We start from the raw sequence: 26,328 nt of genomic DNA, 5'->3' as shown, positions 1-26,328 counted from the left end.
CACTTGATAGCACCAGAAGCCTGGGAAGGCCGGAAGCCTCGAAGCATAGCAGGAGGAAAGAGAGGTAAACACAGTATTTCTTGGAAATTAAAAAATAAAAAAAGTACAAGAGCAGGGCAAGCACCACTGAGTATGCTGTTTTTGTTTTGTTTTTTTTATTCATTTATGGGACAAAGGTGATGATGATGATGATGAACATGATGGGGGTAGGAGGCAGAGTGTGGAGTCTGTGAGTAGCAGAGTGAAGCCAGCTGACATAGCCTGGTAACAAAAGTGGTGTTTGCATGTATATTTAACAGGAATATCTCAATATTTGTGAAACAGGCCTGTTCACTTCCTTGTGAATGATCCCACACGTTAGCTTAGTCTAAAAGGCTGGAAGGTTGGAGAGATGCCTTCTTATTTTGTCCCATATCACTTTTTTTTTTTTTTTTTTGGTGGGGGGGGGGGGGGGGGGGTTCATTAGAACAATTTTTAAAAGTGTGTTTTTCAGTTTCAGTTTCTGATGTACATGACCAGCTCCAAAATGCCTAGTTGGTTTTATTATGTGCCAGTGGGCATCTTTGATGAGAATGAATGGGTAGGCTACATTTAGTTCATTAGTCCCCCTTAAAGCATCAGCTTCACAAGTCAGGCAGCCTGTGATTAACCTCCCATAAAGCCAGAAGTGTTCAACAATATTGACAACCAAATCTTCAAATTAAGTCTTTGCTTGCATTGGTGGCTTCAAGCAGATACAGTACTGCTTATTTAAAGATCACAGAGCTAAATTAAACAGACATATTAGCTGTTGCAAACTGTTGCTGAACTGGTCTTCATACGACATTTATATGGAGCTGGTTTTGTACTAAAGACAAAAGCAACATTATAAACACTTACTGATTTATGTCCTAATTTACATTTAAATGGTGACTTTTAATCATCCTTTTTTTTTTTTTTTACATTAAATGTTAATTGTAAATTGGTGAGCTTTAGATGTGCTAATAGGTTGATTCATGTCACCCTAGCTAGTCAGCATTTTCCCTCCACTTTTCCTAAGGTCTTAGTCAAACAGCTGTGCACACTAGTGTGCAGACCAGTTAATGACCTCCTGCCAACCCCCATGTGTATTTTACAACTGTTTGGCAACTGATTGCTGGAGGTTGCTGGCAGTCACTAGCATAAATTGGTCGCTGCAAGGGTGCTGGACAGAAAAATTCTCTGAAATTGCTTTGGACACTGACATTTTCAGCTGTTTTTTGCATGGAAGAAGCGGACTTACCAAGCAGTAGTGAAATGGTAAGTGTAACCTAAACATATGCTTTCAAAGTAAAAGTTACACATTCCAAAATATGTAGGTTGCAGCAGTAAGACACAACTTATTCTTTAAAAGCAAATAATTAATTAAAATGTCATTAAAGCTCAAGAAATAAATGTCTGCAGATAAGTTGGCATCTTTCATGCAAACTACAGGTGACCAAGGTGGCAATCTGCTAATAACTAAAGCAATCACAGGGACCTTTGCTGAGGATCACCCTATTTGTGTTGCCAGTATTAAACTGTGACTGAGGCCTGAGCTAACGATCGTCTTGCCCAGACCTCATATATCAATCTTTTCATGTAATCATTGGTAAGAAGGCCATTTTGCAAACTGCGGGTCTATTAGTTTACCTCAAAAAGATCCTTAAAGAGAGTATGTAATGGTGACTGCACTTTGACTCAGATGAACAAAACCTATAAATCCTTTAATACTAAACTGAGTAAGATGCTAGCAAAGGTCTGGTCACTAATTTTTCATGTGGCGTAGGCACCATTTGAAAAGATGACTTTGGTGATTTTGGATGAACTTTTACCTGACTGTTAAGAACTAAGGCACCCAGCTGGGGGAAAAAAAAGATTTAAAAATCTCCAATAACCACGGTGTATTTTTTGGCCCTGGATTAACATATGTATATAATATACAAATCCTTACAGTATACAAGGGTTTAACATATGTTACAGTATGTAATATTTTCACTCAAGCAAAAAAGAAACTGAATATGAATTCAATCACATTACATTCCCTTCCATAACAATAGGCTACTATCTGGCGAAAAGATGATCAGAGGACAATATATCAGCTCTGTTTTGGATTGTACAATAAATATACAGTACACCAACAGGGATTCTCTGTTGCATTTGAGCAGTAAATTGGTATTTACATGAAAAAAGTGCACCGAAGCCAGAAGTCTGCTCTGCCAATAGCACCATCACAGTCATCCCAAAGACAGGAGTCTCCCATCCCCCCTCTTCTAATCTCCGGGGTACATCCTCTGCGAGCGATGTGTCCAGCACTTTGGATTCGTAAAAAAAACAAACACTGAGGAAGACTAACAATGATATTAATAATTATTATTATAATAAAAGATAACATCACCAACAGTTAGTCTTCCGAGTTCCACTTCACAGAAGTGAAAATGTAAAAAAGAAAAAAATAATGTTTGTGTCAGCATTATTGGCTGAGCAGTGGTTTAGATTCCACCACGACAGAGGGCAGGAGTATGGGGTATGATAAACAGGGAAATCCTCGCTTTTCTCCCGTCTTCAACATTGACAACTTTTTCATTCTTCCACTGGTTCAGAGTCGGGATGCATTTTCCAGTCTGCTGTTTTCTTCTCACCCTCTTAAGCACTGTATCCCTCCATCTTTCTTGCCTTTATGACCATCTTCTTGTCTCACTCTTGTATTCAAAGGGTCAGTGCCCCTGGCAAGTCTTGCAGCACATCTGTCTGAAGTACGCTCGACTGCAGAACTTGAACTTCAGTACCAGCGGGCAATAAGCCACTTTGTTTACATCTTTGCATTCTGTGGAGAGACAGAAAAGACCTCAGATATAAAGACAGCAAAAGAAAACATATCTTTTATTAGTCTGGCTATGTTTAAGAGGAAAACTCCTCGTCGTAGGAGCTGACTAAAAAAAAGACACACACACGAGAAAGTTTTTATACCTAACATAACACAATCATCTACATATTGTCACCTTTTAAGTAAAACCACCCCTATTTCCCTAGACTATATATAAATATATCTATTACATATATCTATCTACATGGCACTGTATTAACGTATTAACTGGTTGTGCCACCCTTAGCTTAGCTGGTGTGTTTTGGATTACTATCTTGCTTGATAACCCGATTGCGCTTAAGTTTCAGGTCGTCAACTGATGGTTGGACATTCTCCTTCGGGATTTTCTGGCAGAATTCATGGTTCCATCAATTACGGCAATTCATCCAGGCCCTGAAGCAGCAAAGCAGCCCCAGACCAGTACACTACTACCACCATGTTTGACTAATATTAAAATGTGTTTGCTGATCTAAAACATTTAAGTGTAACAAATAAATAAATATATATATATAATACTATATATATACTATAATATATTAATTATATATATATATATATATATATAAATAATAAATAATAAAAAAAACCTAGGAAATCAGGAAAGAAGCAAATACTTTTTCACAGCACTGTGCATCTTTTATATACATCTTGTTCTCATGGAACAATATTATCAATCATTTGAAGTATTTCCGAATTGAAAATCCAGTGATAGCTGACATGCTGACTCCAAATGTGTGCTACATCAAAATTCAAATGATATCTCATCAACACTAATAATATACAGTCATTTTTCTTTGCAACATTATATTTAATAGAAATAACACATATACATCTAGCTTTTGTTTTGCAGCAAAGGCAAACTTGATAAATAGGTTAAAATAGATGGTCAGAAGAGGTTGTGTATTTATTAAATACTTTCAGAATGAAGGCAAGTCATTAAACAGCGATGTAATGATAACATATGAGATATACAAACTGGACTAAACTGCTACATGAGAGCTTGTGGATCTCCCTCAGGTCTGAATAGAATAAAACTGCAACTATACTTGGATGCAGAGACTAAGACAGATCCTGGCCTCGTTCACTAACTGGGCTGGCTGCCATCCCTACTATGCACACTCACAGATACACACATACACACACAGACTGCTTGCTGGATGCCAGACAGGCAGTGCTCTAAATGCCTTATCATGATCAGAGTGTCTTCCCTTATTAGGCTTTGGCCCCTGCCTTCTCAGAGCCAAATGAAACGAGACATTGCCTCACTGCTGTCCGTAAAGGAACAATTAGCCTACAGCTAATCCCATTAGCCAGCCTGTAAACGCTGCTCACGTTTTCCATTCAGGCTAATCGAAGGCCCCTTCTCTACATATCTGAATAGCCATCCATCATGTGTAAGTGTATATGGAGGGTTGAGCTGCTTCGCTTTGACTAGGGGCCAACCTCACTGGAAAGATTAATGTTGCTGGCAAAGTGTAGAAGAGCGTGTCATCCAACTGTGTTTAGGTCATAGTAGAACAGTGAAGATGAAGATAGAGATAGTTTATAACCTTTTCAAGTGGGGCTTTGTGTAAAAGCTGAGCACCTACAGCACAATATCTATGAGCATAAAGCAATCAACCTTTGCTTATAAAGAAACTGCAGATCAGAAATTGTCTTCTCGACCGTGACGAAAACTGCGAGAAGTAAACTTTTCGCACAAGCAAGTTCTTAACTGAACTTGCTTGTGACACGATGGCATGTTTCATCATCTCACCATCACCACTGGAGATCGGGGTGGCATCGCACTTGCTCTCACACTGCTGCATGGTGGCTGGTCGGAGGGACTCTACGCAGTCATTCGATGGCTGTCCTGTGTAGGACAGACACTGTACCGTCCTCATCTGCTGGCCCAGACCACACTGTGCTGAACACTGAAACAAAGAGCACCAGACCAAAAGTCACTGTCAGCGCAACACCATATTTAGCCAGTAAATTTAACAAGTTAAATGAGGACCATCTTTTCTCTGTGACCCTGAATACTAGGCAGGGAGTCTGCGCTCCCTCATGGACCTCCACACACATAGTAATCCCGGCACATGCACACATACACTGTACGACCTGATCCAATCAAACAATCACCGGGGCACAAAGGGAGGGAGCACACAGAGCCAACCAGAGTCACCTTCCTCAATCTGAATTCATTTTCCTAAATTTGAGCAAACAGGTCAAATGAGGTTGAAAAGGTTACCTTTTGGCATTCTCTTAACTTTATACTTGTTGTGAGTCTTGTTTTCCTTTTCTTTCCCTCTGCTCATTTCTTCTTCACCCTCTGAAGGCTTTTGCAACATCTTTTTTGAAAACTGCTTGTCAAGGGATATTTTGTGCACAAGTATATTAAGGGTTTAGACTGGTTAGTAATTCTGCTCATGATCACAAAAAGAAACGTGAAGCTCTCTTCAAGCTTTTTTTCCCCACATTTAACTATTATTACATTTATTTATTTGCTTATAATAATTTGTATCAAAAATCTTATTTGCAAAAAACAAAATAAAGAAAGACATTCCCAAACAAAAATGTGAGAAAGATAGCAAAGTTTGTTGTTTTTATGCTTGCCACGTGTGCTGAGCTTGATGTCACATCCTTTGTGACACATCATATTTGTAACGCTTCAGTCACTTGTGCACCTCTCGATTTTTGTAACCTAGCACAGGTTGCAGACACCAGTGTAAGATTGTGTCAGTTTTTACTCCATTTTATTATATTCCCGTGAATTATATGCCAGCAAAAAAATAAAAATAAAAAACCCGAAATAAACACACATTTAAACAGTCTTTGCTTCAGGTTTGGATTTCTTCTCTTCCTAGCAGTATCATCTGAGTGGGGAAACCTACTGTTCAGGAGAATGCTGCAACGGCTTCCTCCGAATGAGCGAATGAGGCGGTGCAAAAAGCGATCAATGCAGAGGGTATACTGGCACCTAGAGTGGCTTGATATAGGTTTGGGCAATAGGACAGCTGTAATGGATTTCAGCCAGTTGGTCAATTTACTTTTTTTCCTAATTTTTTCTTGTTGTTATACTGAAATAAATCTTAAAATCTGCCTTGTATCTAAAGGGCAATCAAAAACATTTGACTAACAGGAACACATCTGTTTCTGCTGCAATACTGAAATTGTTTGGAGTTTTATTGCTAAAAATTATTATTATTATTGTTGAATCATGAAGACATGAATCATGAGGTATCTTGAAGTTTTTTTGTTTTATTTTGGGTTCTTTTGTGTCACTGATGTTTTAATTTTGGTAGGCTGACCACTGCTGGGAAGATTTAGCACTGTTCCAAGTTTTCTCCATTTGTGGACAATGCCTCTCACTGTGGTTCACTGGAGTCCTAAAGCCTAAAAGCCTAACAAACAGCTTTGTAACCCTTTCCAAACAAATGCATTTCAATGTCTCTGTTTTCAGCTGTTTCTTGAGATCGTGGCATGATGTGTTGTTTTCTAAGACCTTTGAGCCTAGGTTCGATTTAAGTGATTTCTTCATTCAACAGGTCTGGCAGTGATCAGGCACGGGTTCGGCTGGTGAAACTGAGCCCAACTTTCCAAAAAAAAAAAAGAAAAAAGGGGGGGATCCAATTACTTTTTCACGCAGAGCCAGGTAGATTTGCTTAGATTTTCCCTTAATAAATAAAATCACAATTTAGAAATTATTTTGTGTTTATTTGGGTTATCTTTGACTAATATAAAATTTGTTTGACGATTTAAAACATTCAAGTGTGACAAATATGCGATAAACAAAGAAATCAGGAAGAGGGCAAATACTTATTCACAGCACTGTATGATGATGATGATGATGATTGCAGCATCCTTTCCAGTAAAAAAAAAAAAAAAATCCAGCCAAGTGAAGAACGCTCTTAAGAGGCAAGCATATAAGTATCCAAGTCCTCCATGATCCACAATGAAAACACTTAATGAGAGCAAATAAAAGCCATTGAACAACTGATGTTCCAAAACATATTGCATCAATGTTACGCACTGACATGCATGACTTGTCTAATGGTGCTGGGAGACTAGTTCTCATTGAATGATTTTTTTTTTTGGCAAACTTAAGATCAAATGACCCAAGAAAAAAGAGAAACTGCAGTAAAGGACTGGCAAAGTAGTCGCAAAGGACGAATCCCATTTTTTAGTGATTTCTATTAGGTTCAGGCAGGAAGCCTGAAAGATTCTCCAAGAAGTATGAGTTTTTTATTTATGAATACGGTAAATTGTCCAAATTAAAAATGGCTGCAATTCAACAAAGATTAATGTGATATTAATGTCCCACTGCTCAAACTACAGCAGAAATTCTGCACTTTAAGGCTGTACTCATAATATAACTGTAAATTTGCTTTGTTGGTGCATAAAACGTTTGCTTTGGTAAACACAAAATGCGCTCCTGCCTCTTTATATGCTAGTTGTTATAAAAAGTGAGATTGGCCTTGTGGGCAGCCGCTAATCTCCTTTGTAGAAGGAAAAAAACAGACAGAAACAAACTAGTAAAACTAATAAAAAACAAAAGGTGTAGGTGCCAGCACACTTTCGACTCTATAATGGAATTGTTCATCTGAGCTGATGCTGGAAAGGCTGAGAAAAAACACACCTGTGAGCCATAACTATGTGTGTGTGCTCATATACGAGTGTGTGAAATAAACCCAGTCACCCCCCACCTCTTTCTGTCACCTTCACAGATTCTCTCTGGCTGCCTTAGATCAGTGAGCCTGCATGTCATCCCTTCCCAATTAGAGAGTCTTTATTAGGGCCCGCTGCAAGCTATGACAGATGGCGTACGTCAGTGGTGTAACTTTAGTGGGATTTGAACTGGAGACCTTTTGGCCTGGGAGACTGGGATCTTGGTAGCTGGCAACAATCCCCCCTTTCTGGCACTTTGAGGGTCAGCTGGCCAGAGAGGGACGAGAGTAGTGGAGGCTAAGCTTGTAATTACAGCCAGAAAAACAGAATAGGTGGGGGAGAGAGTACACACACACACACACACACACACACACACACACACACACACACACACACACACACACACACACACACACACACACACTTCTACAGTGTGTCAGAAAGCGCTGTGTAAGGGCAGACTCCAGCTGTTGGTCTATGAGGTATTAACTTTGGCTCAGCATGGCAAGAAGCCTGTCCTTTGATGAACTATGTTGAGGTTAACATTTTGGTCTGCTTTGTTTATGGCTCAGACTAAATTGTAAAGGTGTGTTATCGATATTTGTGTGTGTTAACGGGCATGTGGCAGATATGAAAAGAACCCAGAAAGCTATGACTTAAACTGCCAGACTCTCAACCTTTGACTTCTGACCTGATCAGCACAGCTGAAACCATGACATCACCTTCATCAGAGCGCACAATCCTTGCACAATTGCCTTCTAAACATCAGAGCACACTGTTTAAAATTCCACTTCTACACTGAGTTACTAACAAATCCTACAAAATAACAAGCCATACTTTTTGTAGATACAACTATCTCTGACGCACGACTTTTTGGCGTCCTCTCAGCAATATGAGTCAGCTGTGTTGTAAAGTGTTGAGCAGCTTTTTCAGAGCATACTAAGTCATATCAGGGTGAGCCCAAAACTTCTATTCCTCTGTCTTCCTCAAAACCCTGTTCCTGGAAGTGACAGAGAGGCCTCGTCTGGGGTGCAGATAAACTTCAAACAGCCAAGAAGATATTACTGCTGCCGATCACATACTCCAGGCCTGTTTTAACTCTTGGAATCACAAACACAAACACAGCCTCTATGCACTCACATGCGTCACAGGCCTGATTGGAATCCCCAGTATTTCATCCAGGTGTAAATGATACAAATCATTCACCTACACATGGAGTTTTATCTATGGAAACTTTGTCTTTTAAACATGCCAGTAGGATTAACCGCCATACTGTTGTGGAAGAAGTTAGAGAGAGACAAGGTCCTACCTGTCCCCATTCACCAGGGATCCAGCGGGGAGGAGGACAGCGCCCTAAAGTGCAGCGCATTCGGACTTGAGGTTTGTTATGGATCGAGCAGCGGGCAGGCGGAAAGGTCTTGGTGAGGTCGCTGCTCTTACACAAGGCAATGCGGTGCTTAAAGCCAGGACCACATTTAGGTGTGCACTACAGAGGGAAGGAAAGGTGTTAAACACATATCTTGACAGTGCAATGAGTTACAGAAAAACACTTATTATTACTGGCCTTACCTCGGACCAATCCAGAGTGACCCACTTTGGAGGACAGGACTGGTTGTTGCAGGACTCTCTCTCGATAGGCCGATGAGTCAAACAGTGAGTGTCCTCCAGTGTCTCCTCCTCAGCGGGACCAATCTTCCTGATACAGAGGACTGTCCTCGTCCTTATCCCTCCATCGCACGTCTTCGGACACTCTGACCAGTCTCCAATAAACCATCTGGAGGATGGAGCAACCAATGCTAACAGTTTTGTTGTAAAGTGATTTCACGAGGTTATACTCACTATAAACACACATTAAATAACTTTACTATAGTCACATTGCCAAAGAGGGAAAGAAGCAAACTACTCCAAGGCATCAAACATTAATACTTTGCAGTATCAAGAGTATTAATATATATATAGTAAAAAAAGGTAAATATGGCAACTGAGTGGCCTAGCCTGGCTTTTTTAAATTAATGTACAGACAAGACAGTGGTATCACTGGACAAAAAGAAAGAGCATAAAGTATTATAGGTTTTTTTTATAAGACTATTAAATAACCATTTTAATATTTTGAAAGCTGTCTTTTGTAATATTTGCTGTAATATTATTATTATTATTAACCTTTATTTAACCAGGAAAAGTCCCATTGAGATTAAAAACCTCTTTTGCAAGGGTCTCATCCATTCTCATCAACATAAAAGAAAATTATATACCACAAGAAATTACACACTTTTTAAAGAAGTTTAAACTTGCTGCCTGGCTGACAGGTAACTAATGCTGGGGAGTGCATTTTAGTGCTATGCCATGTCAGGATGATTAGCTTTAGAACCTGAGAAAATTAGACCCAGTCATATTCAACCCCCTCCAGACTTTAGAATTAATATCATAAAACTGCACAGACAACAGTCCTCCAAACACATCCAGCCTGTGAGATATTACATCATCTAAAGGAATGTATACAGAATTAACAACATGTTCAAACATCTGTGTTAGCTTTCATTACCGGCGCCCATAAAACCCTGGGCTATTCTAAAACAATTGTGTTTACATGGTCTCCTTTAGTCGGCCTTTCCTGACGCTGCAAAAGGAGTGTTTGCCTTCCTAACAAACACAAATGCTGCATGAGCGCTCTAACTCCACACACACACACACACACACACACACACACACACACACACACACACACACACACACACACACACACACACACACGAACTGCCACGGCCTTCTAGTACTAATCAAAATAAATGCGATACCACAAGTCTGCGACCACTGAATACAGATGTGAAAATAAATTACCCAAGACTGCAGTCTGAACATATGAAAACAAATTACCGCTGATACAGTAGATTTACAATACTATCAGTTTTTTTGGCTGACACCCAGCTGAAAGACACTGGCGCTCCCTCTCATATACAAATAATTGTCAGCTAGTCTGAAACTAATTAACCTGGTGCATTTAATCCCTCTTTTTCCAGACATTATTGAAGTGAGTCTGGCCATTCTTCCAGCTACAGCGAAGGGATTTACAGACATTTGGCCACCAAACACAAGTTCATATTCCACCTGTATACGTGTGTGTTACCCCTCGAGGTTTGGTAAGGATGCCAAAACAATCAAACACAGGTGGTCATTTTCAGAGCTCTTATTTCTGGCATGAAGCAGATATTGAAAATAGTTAACATATGAAGTTATAAATCACGGCTATTTTATTTTATTATTTTCTTCCAAACACATTTTACAACTAGGGCTCATTGAAGGCGAATTAATATCATGAGTCAGTCTCATTTTTATGGAGGCTTTTTCTTTTGAAAACATTAACTTAGGTTGCTATACTCTGTGTTTTCATTATTGTTTTTATATTAACAATGCATTAAATGTTAGTACGTAATGCAAAAGATCCTGATCATACCAAAATGATGAACCTACAGAGAACTACCTTGTCAAAAAAGCATTATAGCATCCATCCATCCAGGATGGAACGTATTGCAGCTGCCATAGGGCGAAAGCCGGGGTACGCCCTGGACAGGTGGCCAGTCTGTTGAAGCCTAACACAGAGAGACTGACAACCATTCAAACTCACATTCATATCACCAATTAACCTAACCCTGCTAAGTGCATGTCTCTGAACAAGCTGGAGTACCCAGAGAGAACCCAAGGAGACCCATTCAGGCAACAGTGCCAACCGCCGTGCCACCACGATGCCCCTACATGTTTCAGCAAAATGTTTTGGGTTCATACCCTGTAGTGCTCCAGTTACCAACTAGTTGATCACACGAAGCATTTAGTGGGATGAGACCGAAAACAGAGCTAAAGGTAAGCAAATACATACTTAACGTTGCATTAACATCATCACAAATACAGCGATTAGCATCTATACACATTTTATGCACTCCATTTGCATTTGTTTCACATCATGACCAACATAAATTAGCAGTACGCAACTTAACAATCAATATCATTTGTATACTGGGCAGAATTTCCTTCAAGTCAGCACTAAACACAGAATGAAGAATTAGAATAAGCACCGGAGATGAGTTAACTTGAATGCTAATATGCGATCTAGCGTGGGAAAAGCCAAGGACAGAGACCAAACTGAGCACAAAAATAGCCAAGCAATGACATAATGAAGAACTCAACTTCCCAATATTTACAGTGTTTGCAGTCTTCCAATATTTCATCTTCTTTTGGCTACAGCCCACCATTGATCATCTGCCTCCATCTCACTTTTTCACTGTCCTCACTATCCTCACAACATCATCTTCTGTCCAACCAGGAAACTGCATATCCTCTCACACTACATACATACACCATCATTGTCATCTTCCTGTTTTCCTCAGCTCCATGGTCAACATCCCTTGCATTCTTAATTAACAAATTATGTAACTAATTTCAGTTATACCATTATAATTACAATTGTTATTTTTATGAATGAGTATTTATCTCTCTGCATTGTTATTAAAGCATAGTAATTCAAAGAACATATGCAATTTGACATCTTTCATTAAAGATTTTTAGAAAATAAGCAAATAGATTAATTAATTTGTTTTTGCATGCCAATTTAGTAGTTTAGGAAATATAAGAGTAAAAAATTCACACTTTGGACTTTAGCCTGGTATTCACATCTTGCTTTACATGTCTTTGTTTACAAGTTGCATCGCATAGCTGTTCCACCCAGTTCAAGATCAATAATTACTTTTCTAAACTCTCACTTCCTTATATGTGAAATATTACAATTACTAGTTTTTATGGTTTCTTTCTCTATATAAAAAACATACTGCATCAAATATACCAAGCAGCCTAGTTGGAGTAGAGCACCTAATGCTGAAACAACACTGTAAATCAAAATATTTACATTTTTTTTCCCTTTGGTTTCAAGTTTCTTTCAGGAAATTCTGTGAGGAACAACTTAGTGGAAGACTGATGGCTGGATCAGTGCAGCTGTGCAACTATCTGTTATGATGATAGGAGCTAAGCCTAAGGTCTAAGCTGTAGATTTACAATTTACCTTCTGACAGAATAAGACACAAGCAGGAGAAACAGAATTCTTCAAAAGCATTTAAAGGAGCCAGGTGAGGGAGTAAGGACATCTGTGTCAGACACCTCTTGTTTCAGACTACTAACAACCTAAATATGCTGCAGGGGGTAGCGGGAGAGAAGGACGTTTCTATAGTAATGCTAGAGCCGCCGCTGCTGGCCTCATGACCCAAACCCTGCTAAGCAGATAAAAACAGAAGGAATTTTATTAAGTGTAACAACTTTTCTCTGAATTTTTTATCACTGTACTGTGATTCTGAGACAAAATAAGCAATTTAGAGATGTTACCTTCTACTTGGGCCCTGTAACACTCACTCTGTTCATCATTTTTCTCTCATTTCAGTCATTTGACAGATTTTACAAAAGTAATCATCTCATAAAGAGAAGAATCATGAGTGAGTATTACGTACTCTGGAGGACACGGCTCAGTATTGCAGTCTCTCTGGTTTTCTGGAGGTTTGCTGTCTGGGTCACAGTAGTTGTTCTGTACCACTGAGTTGTCGTCCAGCCTTTTACAGGCTAACTCCTGCTTCTGAGAACCTGCAGGAGAAAACACTGATCAATAGTGCAGCATGGAGCTCAGCTGATCTGGCACATTAAAATGCCTTCGCAGACACAGAAGCCTGCCAGCCGTGGTGTCGTGCACCGTGTTAAGAGCGGAGATGGGATCATTTTCATTCTGTAGTAAATCCAGACATGTAAATTCGTGATTCTTTGCAGGATATGTTGGCAAATCACTTTTACAGAGCAGAGAGCTCTTTACCTTGGCTTCTGCCAGAAAGAGTGAGGGCTACCGTATCAGTGTCACACCTCCCACTGTGTGTGTGCGCATGCTGCATGTGTTTTGTGTGTGCGCGTGCATGCGTACCAACCAGGAAGGGGTCTGTTTGGACCCTCCTGGGACATATCCCACAGCAGACTTGTCTGGCAGATGTAATGAGATATGGATGCGTGTGTGTGTGTGTGTGTGTGTGTGTGTGTGTGTGTGTGTGTGTGTGTGTGTGTGTGTGTGTGTGTGTGTGTGTGTGTGTGGTACAGAAAATCCACACATCTGTGCTTGAAGTGAAATACAGTTTAGAGGAATAGTAGAAAAGTTTCACTTGAAAGGCTGTCAAAAGGTGGTTTTCACTGATTTTTTTTCACTGTGGTGATATATCGAACAATACCTTATGATTAGCTGAGCTAGCACTATTGAATAGGTGTATGATTAAATAACATTTTAATGATTTAAAGCTCTGCACGGTCAGACACACACAGTAGACACAAATTAGATCATTTGGATCAACAATGCAAAGGCATGTTTATGATGCTGGAAAGCCATGGGTACTTCCCCATCTAAGGAATAGTTTTCTGGTCTGGACTTGGAAATCCTTCCTCAGAAGAACCCACATGCTTATTCAGTCATGCTTTTACAAAATATTACAAACCCTTCCAGGCCACGCTTGACAACTGGGAAGAAACACTATTTATTGTTATATGAAACCCATGGCTTTTGGACTAAAAGGTTTGGTTTAGTCATTCTTAAGGCCATAGTCAACATTTCACTGTGGTTTCTGATTCTGAATGTTTATAGGACAGGCGACTGGGAAGAGCAGCTGCATCTCTACCCCATCACTGGTAAACCAGAAGCTATGCAGAGCAGCTCATTCACATAATTTGCGCTATATTCATTACTTTGGCTATATTATTTAAAATATACATACTGAATTTATTAGAGGGCTGAATCTCCAGGGTAATGATTCTGGCAAACCATTCTCAAATTATGATACTGGGTTTCTGCACAGCGTTCTTCAGCATTTGTGGAAATATTGGTTGGGGAAGATTTACAGAATAACACACAAGATATAAAGTTTTAAACATTTGAAAATGGTTAGAAATATTTAAAGAGAATGTAAACACCCACAGCATGTTATGGTATTTAACACCAAAATGCTTGGAGTGCTAAAAAGGCAACTGACCATCATAGCTCAGTAGAATGTCAGACATTAATCTTTTCTCCAGAATTTAATAACACAGTCTCTTATATTACTTTACATGCTTTGTGCCAATGTATGCTTAATAGCATTTTACAAAATATAATAAATTAAAAGATGCATTTGGAACCATTACAGATGCAAAACTTTAACTATTTTCCACCATGCTGTGAGCATTAAAAGAGATGAGCTATGGTCTAATTTAATATAATAAAATGTACTTAAGCTAAAGAAAAACACAAGTAAATAAGCATTTAATAGGTTAAACGGAGCACCCCGGAGCTCTTTGACACTAGTTTTACATTTGACAGAGGCCAAGCAGAGAACATAAAAAGCACAGGGGAGTTGCAATGGTACCAGCACAGACAAAAAGTCTGTCATCAAAGATTACAGGGTGGACTTGCCTCCGGCACAGGTAGCTGAGCATTCAGACCAGGGCAGGTGGTGCCAGGAGAAGCCCACCTCATTATCACCACTCCCTGTGCGCTGGATGGGGACGTTGAACTTGTAGTGTATTCCAAGGTTCTGCTCTTGAAGGAGGACCTGAAGGGGCATCAGCCAAAAAAATAAATAAAATAATTTGTGGAACCAGCTATAAGTGTTACTCACTGGTATTCATGTGCTAGCAAACATCAATTCATATAGACAACAACAGATGATGAGCAGTGTAAGCATTAAACTCAAGTCACGTTTCTATTCATCTGCATATTCTTTTTTAAATAACCAAGTATCAACAGATCAGGCATCGTATTAGTTTAAGTCAGCCACAGGGTGAAGCTCAGACAGGAATCCCAGAACAATAGCTCGCCACCTTCTGCACATCCTCCTGGCCAATCTGATCTGAAATGTCCTATTTAAGTTGGTTCAGCAAACATATAGTTGTTGTTGTTGCCTCTACAAGCCACACCTCCACCTCAGTTCCTCCATTTCATGTCATTTATGTCATCTCTGCCTTAATCAGGCGCATGACCATTATCACTGATGACTTCCCTGTTTTTATGTGGACTTGCTGATATTCTCTGGAAGGGTGTAGGAGATTACTGTCTAGCTCAGAAAAGAGCCTTAAAATGGACTTGAGAGAACGAACTCTTTTTTTTTTTTTTTTTTTGATGTTCTATGAGGCTCATGGTGAAAAAACAGGTCATTGTAATGTTTGGTGTTCAAAAAGTGTTTTTGTCGAAGCATGTATTGTAACAGACTTTCAAAATAAAATGATGGTCATATAGATGATGTAAGAACTAGATTTGGAACAAATGAAATGTTATATTACCATGACAACCAGATTTTCAGTGGTAGCACCCAACGCTTCTAAAGACTCTGGTTCATCAGAGGGTCTCTTGTAGTGGAAGGCTGTCCCTGCAATCTCAAACTTCCTGGGCCAGTCAATGGTCCATGCTCCATTGATGTAATAATCATCCCCTTCAGATTTCAAAGCTAGGAATTCAGATGACAAGAAAAGTTTTCAGAATGCTGAAATCAAAAACAGACAGGAACAGTAGCTGGAGACAATCATTTGTTTTGATGTCACTGCCATTGTTTGTCTTCTTCATCATCCTCAACCGCACCCCAAAAAGTCACTGACAACTCGCTATTTGGACACACTCAGCAGAACCAGACTCATGCTGCCAAGAAAGACATTCACGTGCACCGACACGTATGTGCATCTAATTTAGGAAGAGAAGAAAAGCACAGTTCAGGTGAAAGCTTGGACGGATCTCATGAATACCACTCTGTCTGGTTGTCAAAACAAAAGCTGGTCTCCAAGCACAACAGATCTGAAAATATCCACTTTCTCTGCATTGAAATAGGGCCAAATTGAGGAGAAACAATCCAACCGCTCACTCTTCTGACTCCTTGGCTCACGCTCTGCAGATCTCCCCCTCTGTAGCATTCACGCAGATTCGAAGAACAATAGTTTACTGCTCTTAATCATATCACAATCTTCTGCTCCAGAAATGCGCTTTCAACACATCTGGCACTGATTGTGGGCATTGTGACATTTGAACAGTGCAGTTTACGCAAGTCTTTATATTTATATTGTTTGACTAAAACTTAATAAAGATTTTTTTTAAATGCTAACTTTGCTGACCTAAATAGCAAGGACTCAGACAATGCTACAAAAGAAAAATATTATCATTATCATTGAGGTCACAGATCAACTGCATAACAAAGTAAATAATAGATCAAGTCTAACACAACAGCCAAAACTGCACTCTTTAAACTTTGATATATAGACATCATATCCCCCATAACCCCAGGGGACCAGGCAGCTGTCACCATGGCCCTGTAAATCTGGTCTCTGGTTCAAAGTATAACTTAAGCCCTCCATTAACACCATCCCCTATAAATTCAGCACACAGTCAGATGTCTTTCTCGCTTTAATCAAAAAGTGGCTTAATTGAACAGTTTTTTTTCTGATTGTTCTGTAAGGGGTGTGTGGTCTCAGACTGTTTTTGTCTTAACATTAGGCGACAGGACATTAAATGATGGGATCATCCTTTTGTTTTTGACAAAGACACAAGGAAATTACTAGAAATGTGGTTGACACAGAACTGAACAGATAATAGGAAACAGGATGACATTGCAAAATGCCAAGTCATCACACTGCAGTGATTTATAAGGCTTAAAGTGATTGATTAAAAGTAAAACAAGATCAAGTTTCTACGTCCATACTAGGGAGGCTGTGAAACTATACTGGTGACTCTATATGGTCAGATTAGATGACTCTGAAGAAAGCCATGAGTCAATAAAATTCTCCTACATACAACAAGTTTTCTTTAGAGCTTTAACCTCTTCAGATTTCTGCACTTCTGCACACACCTTAGAAACAGGTGGAGCTGTGCCAGAAAAATGTAGTCTGTTTACGAATACAGACAGGTCACGGAGCTACCCACAGATTTTCTAAAATTTAATGATCTTGCATTAATTTGAAGAAATTAAATTAGATCATTTGAAAAACCTTACTGATGCTCTGAAGGTATGCCATGAAATGGTGTTGGCTCCATGAAGAGGTGATTTTCTCCATGAAAATGAACAATGATTTGAAACAGATTAAAAATCTTCTATCAGGCTAGAGGAGTCTTTAAGGACTCATTAGAAGAGCTGCTAGGTATTTTTAAATTACCTCATAGGCTTGTTAAAACATGCCCATTAATCAGCTTTTAGAGAAGCCAGGCGTTTTTTACTGTGACCCAAATGTTTGCACTGGTCAGCAACTTTTCAGAAGTTGTCTGTTAGAGAGATAAAATCTAATTTTTCTTACAATTTCTTAGTATATCCTGTCAGGCCAAGGCAAGATGTGTTAAGGTGGGATATCAGTTTCATCAGCTATCCAGAATATTATGACGTATAGGTTTTCTCGTTTCAGCATTTGAGTACATATCAATTGATGTGTCCAAAACCAAACATCTTTGATTATTTAACAATGTAGGCTACCAATAGAAGAATGGCAAAGGGTACACCTAGAAAAATGTTTGCCCCCTTCCTGATTTATTAGTTTGTTGCATATCTGTCACCGTTGAATGATTCAGATCATCAAACAAATTTTAATATAACACAAAGATAACCCAAACACATACAAAATGCAGTTATCAAATTGTGATTTTATTTATTAAAGGGGAAAAAGCTGCCCAAACCCACTGTATGAAAGACTAATTGCCCCCTAAACTCAATAACTGAATAACTGGTATGCCACACACAAGAAATGAAATCAACCATTTGCCATTAGTAGCACTGAGTTTTTCACATTGCTGTGATATAGCCTTCATTTTTTTCTGTTTTTAGCCCTTCAGAGGTAGACTTGCTGGTGTGTTTCAGGTCATGGTCCTGTTGCATAACCCAAGTGTGTTTTAGCTTCAGGGCATAAACTGATAGCCAACATTCTCTTCCAGGATTTTCTGTGGAGAGTAGAATTCATTGTTCCATCAGTTCTATCAGAAAGTTTTCCAGGTTTCGAAGCAGCAAAGTGACCCCAGATCATCGCAATACCACCACTAACCTAGTAGCATATTATGAAAAAAAGAGCCAACCAACGAGCTAACATCATTTCGGTCTCCAGAGTTAGAACTGTTGCACTGAATATATTTCAGAAACATTATGGCTGTATACCAGCAGTAAGTGTGGTGATTTTGAATCAGTGCTAACATTAAAATGCTGATGCTAACATACATGCTGTGATAGTGCTAGCAGTTAGTGATTTAGCAGGTAACTATAGGTTACCAGCATAGCTGGACTGGCCATCGTGCATACTGGGCATTTGCCCGGGCCAATGGTGATTTTTTGTTTTTATGGGCCGATGGGTTTTTTGGGTTTGTTTACATAACGGTATAAACAATGAAAGGTGGTGAATTGGCCAGATGCTGGCAGATGTGTAAAAATAACTCAATTGCTTGGTGGTGGCTATGGCAGAGCTTCCACAGATTCAGTAACATGAGCAAGTGGTGGAGGCCAGCAGGTGGATGAGGGAAAGGGAGGCAGGAGGAGGAGAGTCCCGAGGCGGCCACCGGCCGAGTATAAGAGGGACTGAACTCCAGGTGAGAAGTTATGAATTGCAGTCTATCTGGATCAGATATAAACCAAGTTTAGATATAGTTTATTTTTGTTGTGCTGACTTTTTACAGTCAGTTACAATAACTCGCACTGCGTACTAGCTAGAATGACGGAGTTTCTGGGCGGGTGTTTTATTTTATTCATAAAGTTAGTTATTAGAGAACGGAATCGTCTCGTATTCAGAGAAAATATTACGCGTTTCGTATTGAGGTGAAAAGGAACGCGATTTGTCCGATACTTCAGCTAGAATAAAAAAAAAAAGACAATGCTGGAGCTATTCTGGGTCTTTACGCTACACAGCTGCCTCTGTCAGTGCGCCCCAGGGTGGCTGTGGCTACAATGTAGCTTGCCATCACCAGTGTGTGAATGTGTGTGTGAATGGGTGGATGACTGGATATGTAAAGCGCTTTGGGGTCCTTAGGGACTAGTAAAGCGCTATATAAATACAGGCCATTTACCATTTACCATTTCTTCTCTCATTCTCTCCACCTCCCTCTCCTGTTGCTTCTTCAATCATGAAACTGATCAGTGATCAGCTGATCGGCTTTTCTGACGGAAGTCCCGTCTCTCTTGCTTTTTTGTCGCCCACTTTGTGCCAGAAAGAGGAAACTAGCGGAGGTCGCGCTAAACAACAGCAGCACTTAAGCTTGATAAGTTGTTGTTAGAATTTATTTAATATTACTTTCTAGTATCAGCTGATGTTTGCTGGAGCCACAGCTGTAAACCTGCTGGTCATGATATCGGTTTGGATATGTGGTGAGAGGGAAACATGAAGATGAAACCAGGAGATGTCCTTATTGAATCATCAGAGCTGAACAGGTGATGGAGAAACAGCTTTATCTTTAAGTGACATGAATGAGTTGAAGGGAAGTTATGAACTGTTTCTGAGAGACAAATGACACCAGGATCCTTTTCTAAGTAGCTGACAGCTGGTAACTGTGCAGGGGCGGGTCTAGTAAAGTCTTGCCAGGGGGGGCAGGTAGGGCATTAACAGGGAAAGGGGGGCACAAAAAATACTTTTCTTTCTTATTCTCATTTAAAATGTCTAGCTTTTAATAAATAATTATCTGAATCTTACAACCAAAGTTTTCATTTGATGTAAACTGTATAGAAATCCATTATTGTACATAGTAATTTTTTTTCAGGGTCCCATCATAATTTCTTCAGAAGTAGCTAAGTACTGTATATGATGCCAGTATTTTCCCACATTTTCTAGATACTTTACCAGTACTGTGTGTAAAATGACATCAAAAAGTCAATTAAGTTTTATTCTTTCTCACCTGTCTTTCTGTCTCCTTTCACTTTTTAAAGGTTGCCATGTTAGAAAAAATATTTGCCATGTTAGAAAAAATATTTGCCCTGCCATTGATGTGGTAAATAAATAGTTTATGAAAATATCACTAAATCTGTCATTTATTATTTTTTAATATTCAGTAATGATCATGTCTCACCTCTAGTCTTCTCTGTCTTAATTTCAGGTTTCCACCATGCGTTGTAGATAGTTTAGGAGGTTAACTCGACAAAGCAGTCTTTGGGTTTCGGCTAAGTACTGATTAGAATACCAGAATAGGGAGGATGGTGTAGGTTTAAGTTTATTAGATTAATACATATACAGTGGCTTGCAAAAGTATTCGGCCCCCTTGAACTTTCCCACATTTTCTCACATTACAGCCACAAACATGAATCAGTTTTATTAGAATTCCACGTGAAAGACCAACACAGAGTGGTGTACACGTGAGAAGTGGAATGAAAATCAGACATGATTCCAAACATTTTTTACAAATAAATAACTGCAAAGTGGGGTGTGCGTAATTATTCGGCCCCCTTTGGTCTGAGTGCAGTCAGTTGCCCATAGACATTGCCTGATGAGTGCTAATGACTAAATAGAGTGCACCTGTGTGTAATCTAATGTCAGTACAAATACAGCTGCTCTGTGACGGCCTCAGAGGTTGTCTAAGAGAATATTGGGAGCAACAACACCATGAAGTCCAAAGAACACACCAGACAGGTCAGGGATAAAGTTATTGAGAAATTTAAAGCAGGCTTAGGCTACAAAAAGATTTCCCAAGCCTTGAACATCCCACGGAGCACTGTTCAATCGATCATTCAGAAATGGAAGGAGTATGGCACAACTGTAAACCAACCAAGACAAGGCCGTCCACCTAAACTCACAGGCCGAACAAGGAGAGCGCTGATCAGAAATGCAGCCAAGAGGCCCATGGTGACTCTGGACGAGCTGCAGAGATCTACAGCTCAGGTGGGGGAATCTGTCCATAGGACAACTATTAGTCGTGCACTGCACAAAGTTGGCCTTTATGGAAGAGTGGCAAGAAGAGAGCCATTGTTAACAGAAAACCACAAGAAGTTCCATTTGCAGTTTGCCACAAGCCATGTGGGGGGACACAGCAAACATGTGGAAGAAGGTGCTCTGGTCAGATGAGACCAAAATGGAACTTTTTGTCCAAAATGCAAAACGCTATGTGTGGCGGAAAACTAACACTGCACATCACTCTGAACACACCATCCCCACTGTCAAATATGGTGGTGGCAGCATCATGCTCTGGGGATGCTTCTCTTCAGCAGGGACAGGGAAGCTGGTCAGAGTTGATGGGAAGATGGATGGAGCCAAATACAGGGCAATCTTGGAAGAAAATCTCTTGGAGTGCAAAAGACTTGAGACTGGGGCGGAGGTTCACCTTCCAGCAGGACAACGACCCTAAACATAAAGCCAGGGCAACAATGGAACGGTTTAAAACAAAACATATCCATGTGTTAGAATGGCCCAGTCAAAGTCCAGATCTAAATCCAATCGAGAATCTGTGGCAAGATCTGAAAACTGCTGTTCACAAACGCTGTCCATCTAATCTGGCTGAGCTGGAGCTGTTTTGCAAAGAAGAATGGGCAAAGATTTCAGTCTCTACATGTGCAAAGCTGGTAGAGACATACCCTAAAAGACTGGCAGCTGTAATTGCAGCAAAAGGTGGTTCTACAAAGTATTGACTCAGGGGGCTGAATAATTATGCACACCCCACTTTTCAGTTATTTATTTGTAAAAAATGTTTGGAATCATGTATGATTTTCATTCCACTTCTCACGTGTACACCGCTTCGTATTGGTCTTTCACGTGGAATTCCAATAAAATTGATTCATGTTTGTGGCTGTAATGTGACAAAATGTGGGAAAGTTCAAGGGGGCCGAATACTTTTGCAAGCCACTGTATACCAACAAGACAGTGTACATCACTGTCACAACAGCGTTTGTTTTCATTGAAAGGCTTTATGGTTTTTCCTATAATACCTGGTGGGCCAGTCTCTAGTCAAAATGCCCGGGCTGATTTTTTTGTCCCAGTCCAGCTCTGGTTACCAGTCTACTTATGATCATTAGCTAGACTATTTCAGAAGATTGTTGGAATCTACATCCCGTAAACCACCTTTCTCTTAATTTCAACAAAAGCAATCCAGATCCACATGTAAATTATACCTTTGCAAATGTAGGTAATAGTGTTTCCTTTTATCTCGTTGATAAAACAGATGAACAGTCACAGTTCTAGCTAACATGGAGAAATTAGTACATAAGGCAAAATACAGCTGCTTGTCATTGCAGATACAAGGACAAACTAAAGTGGACAGCATGGGCAATTTTAAGAAATTTCACAGCAGTCAATTTAATCACTCTATATGCATTTTCCTCAAATGCCAATCTTTTGAAGGCATGAGGATTTTTAAATATATTTAAAAATATAGTTTCAGTTAAATATACTTAACTTAGAATCAGAAATGTCAGGCTTATGGTGCCTGCAAGAGAAGCCAATTGGTCATGAAATCAGTGGGCTATCCAGCATTTATTAGGACCAAAGTCTCAACACCTTACACTTCTATCACTGCAGGTAATAAAAATCTAATAAAATAATTCTATACATGTGTCTTTATCATTTCAAGGGTGTTACTTACCGATGTAGTTCTTTGACATAGTCACTTCTTTGATTTCTATGTGAACAGAACCTTTTGGGATTTGAACCACCTCCATGTAGCCTGGAAGACAAGAACTAATATCGTTAAGATAGTGTTCCTCCCACTGAAACAACCGAAGTTCTCATTCCTATCTGACATGTTTTACAACACAGAGAACACACAGAGTTACATATCATACAATGTAGGAGTACATCTATAGAATAAATTCCAAATCATCCAAAATGGACAAAGCAATCTTCCAGTAGTATGAAACACTCTCCTTTTTTTAACACTTATGCACACGCACACACACACACACACACACACACACACACACACACACACACACACACACACACACACACACACACACACACAGTATTTTTAGATGGTTTACTAGCCATACCATAGAAGGAGAAATATGTTTTCTCTTTTGCTCACTATAGACTACCTCAGACCACAACCAGCACCAAGTCCCTTTCTCTGCTAGTGACTCCTTCACTCCATTCCTTCACTGATTAATGAGAAAAGTATTGCATTTAGATGTGTCATCATAATTTTAGGTGGCTCAAAACATTTGCCATGTTAAAAAACAATTTAAAAAAAAAAATCACATGGTGATGAAAGATTATTTTTGTTACGTGAAGGATGTTTTGGCATTTGGACAATCTCCACTGACTTTAAATTTGTCACAGGTGGTTAGACATTTCTGCATATTCTACATGTATAAACTGCATTTTGCCCCCTTTCAGTAACTTACTGTAAAATCAATAGAGACAGAAGTGATCTGCTGGTTAAGGTAAAAGTTTGTAGCTACACAATCATCCAATGAATATTCCATATTCTTGTTTTGTTGGCTGATATGTTGAAACAATAGCTAACAATAGCTAATTTTGATTAAATATGACCAGATTTAATTAAATAAATGAAAATTAAACAACTTTAAGAGTAAAAGCTGAATTCTGTGGAACTTAGTTTTGTGGAACCTTGCTGTTTGTCCAAAATTGCTCCTTGACAAATAGTAATTGAGCCACCAAAACTGGCACACACGTACATTTATGATGACATAATGATCCCAGTTTTTTCTTGTGTATAACACCTTGTAAAAGAATGCTATCATTTTAATTTCACAACATATAAAATACCACTTACCCATTTTTGATATCAACAAATTGTGATGTTTACAGTATCAATATTATAACACACCATTTGACTCATTAAGGTTTGAAGTTTATTGCTCTTAGAGACCTAGAGGTTCAACAAAAATAACTGTGTAAATGTATCTGAGGCTAATTAATTTTAAGCCATGTGACTTAGTCCAGCCTAAAAACGCATCTTTTCAGTCATTGCATGCATTTTTGTCAAGAACATGTTATTGAAATAATTAATGCATATAAATATGCAACCATAATGAAAGTTAAATTATAAATTAATCATTTACTTTATGGGTGTATATTCGATTGAACTTAATCTTGCATACCACTTTTTCATCACACCTATTACACTTAATGGGGGTTGATAACATCTGGGTAATGAGTCTAGCAGACAATGCACAGTTGGCATGGTCCTTTAATCGTACCAAGATACGACTGCATTTTGCTGTATAGAAACATACAGTGACTCCCATATTGTGTGTTTGCATGCAGTAACAGTCACATCAATCACCAATTTTTTTAAAATTTATTTTATTTTATTTATTTTTTTTACTTTTCTCAGTGTGATTAATTTTAACAGCTTAAACAGACTAAAGAACACTTTCTGGAATCAGATATGTTTTACCTCCTCTGGGTAGAGACTTGTTAAAGAGTCCTTCTGTGGCCTCGCAGGTGCTGCCATCCCCTCCACACACACGGCATCGGTCTTCTTTGGCATCTGAGCCCAGTATGTTGTCACAGCCAACATGCTTTTGAAGTTGAACAAAGTTAGAGATTGAGAATCAGCATCGTTTTAAATGAAAACTAGAAAAATGGTTAAATGTTTGCTTTATTTTGTACTATTTTACATTTAAAAAAGTTTTTTCAAAGATCAACTGGTTACATTCCAGAAAACAGGCTTTATGTCTTAAAAAAAATAGTTCAACCTTTTGTGAAATATAGCTATGTGCTAAACTATAGCATGAAGGGAAATAATAGTTTATTGTGTCAGGTAATAATTAAATCATAGTTAGGTGCACTACACTAGTCCGGAGTCTGTTTATCCAGCTCTGTTCAAAGGTAACAAAATACACTAAACACTGTCCTTAAAGTTAATTTGATAAAGCTATACTGTATATTTAAGCTCCAAAAAGTGGTGTAAAAATATTGTTTTGCAAGCATTATGTAAAGGTTAAACCAACCAGATTTAATGTGTTATTTGCCAAACTACAAAGCACTACTGTGTGACTGTAGTAGGAATATTTTCATTAGTTATTACACATCCAGCGTTGTTTCTTTTTGTTTCCAGGCTTCATGCTTGGCTCAGCTAATTAGCCACCAGCTGTACAGTATCATTGTACAGTAACATCATAAGGGTAGCATCAAACGTCAGCATTTAACACTTAAGAAAAAGGCAAACAAAGAAATGTCCCCAAATGTCAAACGATTGCTTAAAAGCCAATAAAACCTTCCCTTTAAAAGAAATAGTAAGACATGACTGACATGTTCACTGTGGGGGAGTTTTTTGGAAAGAATTTGTTTGTTCCTGAAGGAAGTCCTCAGAATACAATGCCGTACTTTATTTATACAGTATTCACATAGGCCCATGCAAAGAGTAGTCCTTATTTTTAGGGAGCTTCAGTGGACACACAGTGCCTGTATACTGAGTATAAATCTTCATTCTTTACATTGAAAATCTGCCAAAATCCGTCAAAATACTTTTGACAAATCCAATTCTAAAAAAATGTAAATAGATATTTAATGCAATGACTTACAAATCTTATAAACCTATATTTTTTTTCACAGTAGAACATAAAAAAAAAACAACTCATCAAATATTTAAACTGAGACATTCTACTAGTTCATGAAAAATATTAGTTCATTTTAAATTTGATGGCAATAATACATCTCAAAGTTGGGAAGGGAGCAATGAAGGGAGGGAAAAAAAGTGGAACTAAAAGGAAACAGCTGGAGAAGCACTTCGTGACTAATGAGGTTAATTGGTAACTGGTCAGTAACATGAATACTTATAAAAAGAGCATCTTAGTCTTACTCAAAAGTAAAGATAGGCAGAGATTCCCCAATCTACAAAAAGTTATGTTGACAAATTGTGGAACAATTTAAGAATAATGCTCTTC

At 38.9% G+C, this 26,328-nt stretch overlaps 1 protein-coding gene across 4 annotated transcripts in view; it reads right to left on the bottom strand.

The window, feature by feature from the left end:
* Nucleotides 1–454: 454 nt before the first annotated feature.
* adamts6 (ADAM metallopeptidase with thrombospondin type 1 motif, 6) overlaps nt 455–26,328 on the bottom strand; it is a 78,209-nt gene continuing 52,335 nt past the window's right edge. For all 4 annotated transcript variants that reach the window (XM_026173124.1, XM_026173126.1, XM_026173121.1 and 1 more), the window contains 9 exons: nt 24,837–24,960; nt 23,058–23,138; nt 15,830–15,993; nt 14,964–15,102; nt 12,997–13,126; nt 9,080–9,284; nt 8,820–8,996; nt 4,620–4,776; nt 455–2,824 (listed from right to left, as the gene is read on the bottom strand). In XM_026173124.1, coding sequence (XP_026028909.1) covers nt 2,715–2,824; nt 4,620–4,776; nt 8,820–8,996; nt 9,080–9,284; nt 12,997–13,126; nt 14,964–15,102; nt 15,830–15,993; nt 23,058–23,138; nt 24,837–24,960 — 1,287 coding nt within the window. In that variant the 3' untranslated portion in view covers nt 455–2,714. The remainder of the gene's footprint in view (nt 2,825–4,619; nt 4,777–8,819; nt 8,997–9,079; nt 9,285–12,996; nt 13,127–14,963; nt 15,103–15,829; nt 15,994–23,057; nt 23,139–24,836; nt 24,961–26,328) is intronic.

This window comes from Astatotilapia calliptera, chromosome 7, assembly GCF_900246225.1.
Source record: "Astatotilapia calliptera chromosome 7, fAstCal1.2, whole genome shotgun sequence".
Taxonomy (NCBI): Eukaryota; Metazoa; Chordata; class Actinopteri; order Cichliformes; family Cichlidae; genus Astatotilapia; species Astatotilapia calliptera.
Note: the sequence above shows the minus strand (reverse complement) of the source record. Positions and strands in the feature narration are given on the sequence as shown.